Source organism: Acomys russatus, chromosome 11 (genome assembly GCF_903995435.1).
Source record: "Acomys russatus chromosome 11, mAcoRus1.1, whole genome shotgun sequence".
NCBI lineage: Eukaryota > Metazoa > Chordata > Mammalia > Rodentia > Muridae > Acomys > Acomys russatus.
In genome coordinates this window covers 55598149-55606051 of record NC_067147.1, presented here as the reverse complement: position 1 = coordinate 55606051, position 7903 = coordinate 55598149, and the positions used below count along the sequence as shown (strand labels likewise).

Genomic DNA, 7903 nt, shown 5'->3' with positions numbered 1-7903 from the left:
GTTCCTCAAAGAGACTTATGTCTGCTTTATTGTGCACGAGGGATTGAATTCATTATCTCCAGAAAAGTTGTCACCAAATTGTGCCGTGCCTAACCATGCCTAAAATAAACCACCCCTGGGTCAGACTCCTGAAGTTCGAGCCAACAGCAGCTATGTAGTCATGTTGAACTGAACTGCTTGCTTGCCTCTCATGAGGCACGCCATGGTGGTTGAAGAGACCCCCTACAGGGTGATGCTTGGATCTGCCTCCTAGTGTCATCTGAAGAACTACTAAATTGTGGTCAACAAGTGTTGGGGGGGCAGACTGTGAGGTGCCCATTGCTTCCTGCAGCATTTATCACGTGCATCTTTGCTTCTGGAACCCCCAGGAAATCCCTCCTCTGGGATCACAAGCTTTCAGGGCAAAAGCCATTCCTTTAGGACCTTTGATCAGATGCCAGTGCCACACACAGCGGGGGTTCAGGGATGCCTATCACCTGGTGGTACCTGGATGAGAGCCCCACATCGAGGAGCAGAATCCTCTCTAGCATTGCCCCTTAAGACCCAGGAAGACCTGAGAGTGATTTGCATAAGCTCTGGATTGGGCAGACACAGCTGGTTTAATACTCTGCGTGTGCAAGTCATGTGGGGAAGACTTGATACATTGCTGAGGATGGTGGCCATGGGAAGAAGAGCTCAGAAGGAGCTGCACAGAGAAAAGTCCAGACCCCTTCCCCCATTTTTTTAATAGATGGTCATGAGGTACCATGTGGTTGCTGGGAATTGAACTCAGGACCACTGGAAGAGCAGCAGTGCTCTTAACCACTGAGCCATCTCTCCAGCCCAGGAAAAATCCAGAATCACATCCAGCATACAGACACCCTGGGAAGAGCAGGGACTTGGAGGAGGATTTGGACAGGATTCTTGGCCCGTTTCCTCATTGTTTTCCCGTCTTCCTTGAAATTTCTGGGAGTTGTGTAATTTTTGTTACGGGTAAGAAAAAACAAATCGTATTTTGCTTTGAAGATACAGCTTTCACAAGGGAGGTTGTGAGAACTGGGTGTGGCTTGCTAAGCTGTACCTAAGTCTCCCCACCTGTGAAACGGGTATCCGGGTATCCATGTATCCTAACTCTTCCTCCAAGGGAGGCCAGGAGTGTCTGTCCCTCAGTACAGCACGGGAGGAAGTAGTGCTGTCCCTGGCCTGGATGATAAGACTCTCCATAGACCTCCTTGGGGGCATCTGGACGGAGAACTGGCCCCTGTGTGTCGCTGGGCGAGCAACCTCGCTGCTGACGGTGCAGCCTCCCTCCCGAGCTGAGCACAGGCCTTTTGGGAAATCCCTTAATCCCACCTATTCTGTGCAGGCGTATATAGGGAGGGTCCGAATGCTAGCTCGCCACTGCACTGCCCAGAGGCCCCTGCCTGACCCACCGCCAGCCTTCGGTCCCTGCATCGCCAGATACAACATGGACGTCACCATCCAGCACCCTTGGTTCAAGCGCGCCCTGGGGCCCTTCTACCCCAGCCGACTGTTCGACCAGTTCTTCGGCGAGGGCCTTTTTGAATACGACCTGCTGCCCTTCCTGTCTTCCACCATCAGCCCCTATTACCGCCAGTCCCTCTTCCGCACGGTGCTGGACTCTGGCATCTCTGAGGTAAGATGCAGCCACACTGGCTTCTCCTTGCCGGTCAGAGGGGTCTTGGCCTTGCCTAGAAGACAGCTAGGGATCCTCGAGGGGCACAGCTGACCCATGCTCTCCTTAAGCAGTGTCCCTGCCTCTCCCAGCCTCGTACCCTGCAGAGGCTTGGTGGGAGCCCCCATGCCTAGCTGCCAAAGACTCCCACATCCCTGGGAACCGGGTCAGAGGAGGAGACCCGCCCGAGCCCGACTGCTGTCTTTTCCTCCCATCAGCTCATGACCCATATGTGGTTTGTAATGCATCAACCACATGCTGGAAACCCCAAGACCAACCCCATCAAGGCAAGTTACATGGCAAAGGCGAGCATCCTGTGCTGGCCGCTCCCTGTACTTTTTCTTCTTGGTGTGGGGGTGGGATGTACTGCCCCGAAGCTCTTCTTACAGCAGGGCAGGGGCCTTCTGTAGCTGGCAAAGCTGCAGGCAGGGGGGTGGGGCTCCCTTCCAGCTTCTCTGATGGCCAAAGAAAGGCCACGATCCTCCCTACCCAAGTGGTGCACAGTTCTGGAAGAGCCAAGTCTCCCTTTGCTTCAAAAGGCGGCTCCCGAAACAGATTCTGCCACAACCCCAGGAAGCAAATCGCCCAAACGCAGGATTTAGTCAGGGTAGGGAAAGACGAGTGCATGCAAAAAGCTTTGTGCTAGCAGGCCATAGTGGAACTGCTGCAGCACTGACAGGTGATGTGGGCTCCTGGGGCACCCATAATCACCCATAACCAACCAGCTACCTTTAGTTAACTAGCTACTTAAAACCCATTAAGACACACCCCCCAACTCACTACCAGCCAGTAGCCCATAACCAAACAACTGGTCATCAGCTAACTGAAAACCAATACCTTGTTGTGATCAGCCATGACACTCATTGACCAACCAGCCATCCTACTATGACCAGCTTTCCAGCCTATAACCAATTAGCCAGCCACCTTATAATCAATCGGCTGACCCAGTATCGGCTGGGTAGCAGTAAGCAAGCACTGCCCAATCATTGGGTCTAGAGGTCAGTGGTGGTCTTACCTGTGGGGTCCAGGGGACAGTCCCAGCTCCAGCATGCATGGGCTCTCTTGGCTTGTGGAAGTAGAGGCGTGGCAGGATTGACTTTCGCTTCTGACAGCTGGCCAGGCACTTCCCTGGCTGGTCCCATCCAACCCATCAGGGATCCCGCAGCTGTTTTCCTCCATCCTTTGTCCCTGGAGCTGGCGGCCCTTTGTGGAGCTCCACGCATGGGTTTGGGTTTCAGGTCCGATCCGACCGGGACAAGTTTGTCATTTTCTTGGACGTGAAGCACTTCTCTCCTGAGGACCTCACCGTGAAGGTTCTGGAGGACTTCGTGGAGATCCACGGAAAGCACAACGAGAGGCAGGTGAGTTCCACAGAGAAGCCCACCTGTGTGCCCGGAGAGACCAAGGGAGGCTGTGCTGGCTCAGCTGCTCCTGCTGGGAGGGGCTAAATGCTCCTGTCCTGGGATGGCCCCTCCCAGGACCATGGAGGTTACTGTCCTCAGCCCTGGCTGGTCCAGGCAGCAGGAAAAGGGACTCAGGGATGCAGGATGAGGACCTTTGTATTGGGCATGCCTCTAGCTATCACCCTTGGATCTTCTGGATGACAAGGGATTAGAAATGACCCGGGGGGGGGGGGGGAGGGAGCAAAGTGCTGAAGGTAGCTCCCCCAGCCTACCCCCACCGCAACCCCCCCCCCCCAGCCATACTTTCACATGTAACCTGGCTGGGGAGGGAGAACCCGGAGGACAGAAGAGCTAGCATTTTTATTTATTTATTTATTTTGGTTTTTCGAGACAGGGTTTCTCTGTGTAGCCTTGACTGGCCTTGAACTCACAGTGATCCACCTGCCTCTGCCTCCCAAGTGCTGGGATCAAAGGCGTGCACCACCACCGCCCGGATAGAGCTAGCATTTATATACACCAAAAGTTGAGGAGCCCTTGTGGTATTTCTGTTAATAAGTGGCAGTCCTGAGGCATAAGGAGGCCCCTTGCCGGGAGAGGCAGGCTTCTTCCCAGCTTCCTCACCCTGCCCTATAGCTCTTGATCATATGGAGAAGCTTCAGGGCTTTGGATTAAGGGAACCCTAGGCACTGATGTTGGCTGGAAGCAATGGCTCCTCATAAAGCTGGACCTCTGCAGCAAGCTCAATGAGGCTGGCTAGGTGTGTAGTGCCCATGTGAGCCAGATGGCAGAGAAGGGCTAGGAGCAAGGGTCTTCACCCCAGTACTAGTTTCTCTCTCTCTCTCTCTCTTTTTTAAAAAACTAATTTATTTTTCATATATATACAGTGTTTTTGCATGCATACACACCAGAAGAGGGCATCAGATCTCATTACAGATAGTTGTGAGCCACCATGTGGTTGCTGGGAATTGAACTCAGGACCTTTGGAAGGGCGGCCAGTGCTCTTAACCTCTGAGCCATCTCTCCATCTCTCTCAGTACCAGTTTTTCTTGGCTGAGTTTTCAGTCAGCATTTGAACCAAGCTCATTATGTGCTGGAGCCAGGACAAGGCTTCCCCGACCCCTGGCCAGGCTTGGGAGTATACCTTCAACCTCCTGGCCTTTGCCCCCAAGGATTCCAGAGAAAATGAGTTTCCTGCCTGGCTGAAGTTTTCTGTTGGGTGGGACTGCTGACAGCTAGTCCTGGGCAATCCCTGTGGGTCCAAGGGGAGAGGAAGCTGGGAGAGGTGCAGAAGCAAGGACAACATAGTCCATCAAATCTGCAAAAGCCAGCTCCACAGCACAGGCCCTGGTCTGGCCCATCATCTGTAGTTAGCCTTGACTAGAGGTCCCTCGGAAGCTTGCTGTAAATCTAGGGTTTAAGGAGCCTGGTTGTGACTCTGTAAATCTCATGGTGAGATAGCTAGGCCCTGGGGCTCTGATCCTAAAGCCTAGCCCTGGTGAGATCCCCTGCACCCTGGCCACCTTGTGTGGTCTGGGAGGTTCCTTTTCCAGTGGGATGGTGGCCACTGCTGCCCCATCATCCCTGATCATGCCTTTCTCCCCGGTGGTTCCCAGGATGATCATGGCTACATTTCTCGTGAGTTTCACCGTCGCTACCGTCTGCCTTCCAATGTGGACCAGTCTGCCCTCTCCTGCTCCCTGTCTGCGGATGGTATGCTGACCTTCTCTGGCCCCAAGGTCCAGTCTGGCTTGGATGCTGGCCACAGCGAGAGGGCCATTCCTGTGTCACGGGAGGAGAAGCCCAGCTCGGCACCCTCGTCCTGAGCAGGCCTCACCTTGGTTTGTCCCCTGAGGCCCCTGACAAGCCCAGGGCCCACAGCAGAGTCTGCCCACCCTCTTACTTTCCTTCCTTTCTGTTTCCTTTCTTCTTCCTCAGAGGGCTGAGGGTTTGAGTGAGTGGCTTAGAGGGCTTGGGGTCTTGGCCTGAGGTGCTATGGAGTCCTGGGTGACCCAGGCTCAACACTATCCAGTCAGAGATAATGATGGCATTGAACTCTCAAGATATGACCTGCCCTCCTGGAATGTGGCATCTGAGCTCTGCTCCAAAGGCAGAGTGAGTGGTAGCTAGCCAACTCTGACAGCCCTCTGCTGAGGCCCTGGATGGCAGCCTCTGTTTTTTTTTTTTCTTTTTTTTTGCCCACACTTTCTGCCAGCTCATGTGCTGGCCTCAGACAGTCCACTCCTCTCAGACCCTCTTCCTGTAACTTTCTCTATGTAGTATTGCTCCTGGGGACCCTGGTCACCCATGAGAATGGAGCCCCTGGCAGACAATAAAGAGCAGGTAACAGAAGCAATTTGCAGTCTGGTGTCATGCTGTCTCCTTTTGGGGTGACGGGTGGGGTGCCTGGGAGGGTGCGTTAGGCATTTCCTGCCTGCCCTGAGAGGGTTTCTGGCATCTCCTCCTGCCTCCTAAGCCCATGGTCCCCTCTACAGCTAGCTCTGCCCTGCTGTGTCCTAACTCCATGCTGGAGGTACCAGGCTCCCTCTCACCTTCCCTCACCAGAGCAGACCTAGGGCCTTGAAGTTTGTGTCTACCCAGGGCAGCCTGTTGCTGCCTTTTCAGATCCCAGTGGTGGGGAGGCCTTGTCTGGAGGATCACAGCCTTCCACTTGGGATAAGGCAGGAGACAGCAGGTTCTTAGGAGTGGCACTATGGCCACACAGGCCCCGGTAGTGCACTCAGGACCCATGAGGCACAGCATACACACTGCCCATCACATGCATGGCACACAGCAAAATGCATATGATGCATAACACACACACACATGCACGCATGCACGCACACGCGCGCGCACACACACACGCACACACGCACACGCGCGCACGCACACACACGCACACGCGCGCGCGCACACACACACACACACACACGCACACACACACGCGCGCGCGCGCACACACGCATGCACACACGCGCGCGCACACACACACACACACACACACACACACACACACACACACACACGCCGTTCATCCCAAACATATCACATGCACTATGCAGCAGACACACAGTGTATACATGGTACCTATCACGCAGAGCGAACCCACCAAACACACCACATACTCTACACTGTGCACACACACTCCCCTCATGTTGAACTTGTATAAGATGGCTTCCCCCCCCCCCGGAAAGACCCCCCCCTAGCCATGCTTACTCTATATCTTACCGCAGGACACCCATAGGCTCTTCCACCATTTAATCCACTTGGGGCTTTCCTGTCCCATAGTCACATTTTGGGGCTGGTGCTAGAAAAATCTTCCCCTGGGACCCTCTATTTCTTCTTCCCTTCCTTCCCCGTGCTGTCTTCTTACCCTCTGTTCACATGCCTCTAAAACCTGGGAGCCCCAAAGGCTGCAGATGGGCCTGCTTTTCCCCTCTGAGATGCTTTGGGATCGTGGGGGTATGGGAGATCCCCAAGAGACTCCCCTTCTTACAATAGGAAAAACTAGTCCTGGGGCTTGGTTGCACACTCCTTCTGGGGCTGCCTGTAAGCCTATGGCTCCCCACCTGCCCTCCCTGCCCAGGATTCCAGGTGACCTTATGTCACCACAGCTACTATTGGGACCAAGGTCCCAAGACCTCCCCTAGGCCCAGAGCAGATGGCCATGCTTAAGGCAGCCCTAGTGATCAGCCCTGTCATCTTTGTCTAGGAGGATCTTAGACTTAGTCAGGGACACTGTGAGGCTCTGGGGCAGCCAACAGAAAGGCCTGGAAATCTCTAGGATCCACTTGGGCTAATTTCATAGACTCTACATGCCTAGGAGTTTCAGCAGGTGACCCTGACCTCTTTGGGGGTCATGGTGAGGTCTGCTGGATGCTGTCCTATAGGAGGCTAGGATGACCCAACACCAACATATTGGGTACAACTGTGTCTGTGGCTTCAAGCTGCCCTCTTGGGGTCTAATTAGCTGTCAGAGGTTGCCTGGCTATGGGGCTTCTGTCTTTGCTAGTCCCATAGGCTGTGGGAAGAATTTCTGAACTATGGGACAGGAGAGCCTAGCGTTACGGTTAGGGTTAGGAGTAGGGTTAGGGTTAGGGTTAGGGTTAGGGTTAGGGCTAGGGCTAGGGCTAGGGCTAGGGCTAGGGTTAGGGTTAGGGTTAGGGTTAGGGTTAGGGTTAGGGCTAGGGCTAGGGCTAGGGCTAGGGTTAGGGTTAGGGTTAGGGTTAGGGTTAGGGTTAGGGTTAGGGTTAGGGCTAGGGCTAGGGCTAGGGTTAGGGTTAGGGTTAGGGTTAGGGTTAGGGTTAGGGCTAGGGCTAGGGCTAGGGCTAGGGTTAGGGTTAGGGTTAGGGTTAGGGTTAGGCACTCGAGCCCGGATGATACTGTAGCAGGTAGTCCAATGCTGAGAGAAGCTGGTGGGCAGCATCCACTTTGATATGTTAGCACCTCAGTTAGCCATTTGTCTCAGGTTTGAGACCTGACAACCTGCTGATGCTATTGCCACTACTACCGCTACCACCAAGACCATCACGACGACGTCATCACCATCAGCATCACCATCACCACTGTTGCTGTTCTAGTTTTCTTTCTGTTGCTTTTTGCTAAGCTTAGTTTTACTAACTCTCTGACTAGAAGCAGCTTAGGGGAGGGAAGGGTCCCTTCGGCTTATACTTTCATGTCACAGTCCATCACTGAGGGAAGCCAGGGCAGAAACCAGAGCAAGAACATGAAGCAAAAATCCTGGAGGGTGTTGTTTGCTGACTCGCTCCAAGGCTCAAGCTTAACCAGCTTTCTTATACAGCCCAGGACCACCTGCCCAAAGGACCGT

At 54.0% G+C, this 7903-nt stretch overlaps 1 protein-coding gene across 3 annotated transcripts; it reads left to right on the top strand.

Moving 5' to 3' along the window:
• The first annotated feature begins 1447 nt into the window (after positions 1–1447).
• Cryaa (crystallin alpha A) lies at positions 1448–5214 on the top strand. 3 transcript variants are annotated; one of them, XM_051152618.1, is made up of 4 exons: positions 1448–1636; positions 1894–1962; positions 2914–3036; positions 4692–5214. In XM_051152618.1, exons 1-4 carry the CDS (start codon positions 1448–1450, stop codon positions 4899–4901), a joined length of 591 nt encoding a protein of 196 aa, XP_051008575.1. In that variant the 3' UTR covers positions 4902–5214. The 3 variants fall into 3 exon arrangements, with proteins under 3 accessions (XP_051008575.1, XP_051008574.1, XP_051008576.1); XM_051152617.1 differs by having other exon boundaries at positions 1894–1980; XM_051152619.1 differs by lacking the exon at positions 1894–1962.
• The last annotated feature ends 2689 nt before the right edge of the window (positions 5215–7903 follow it).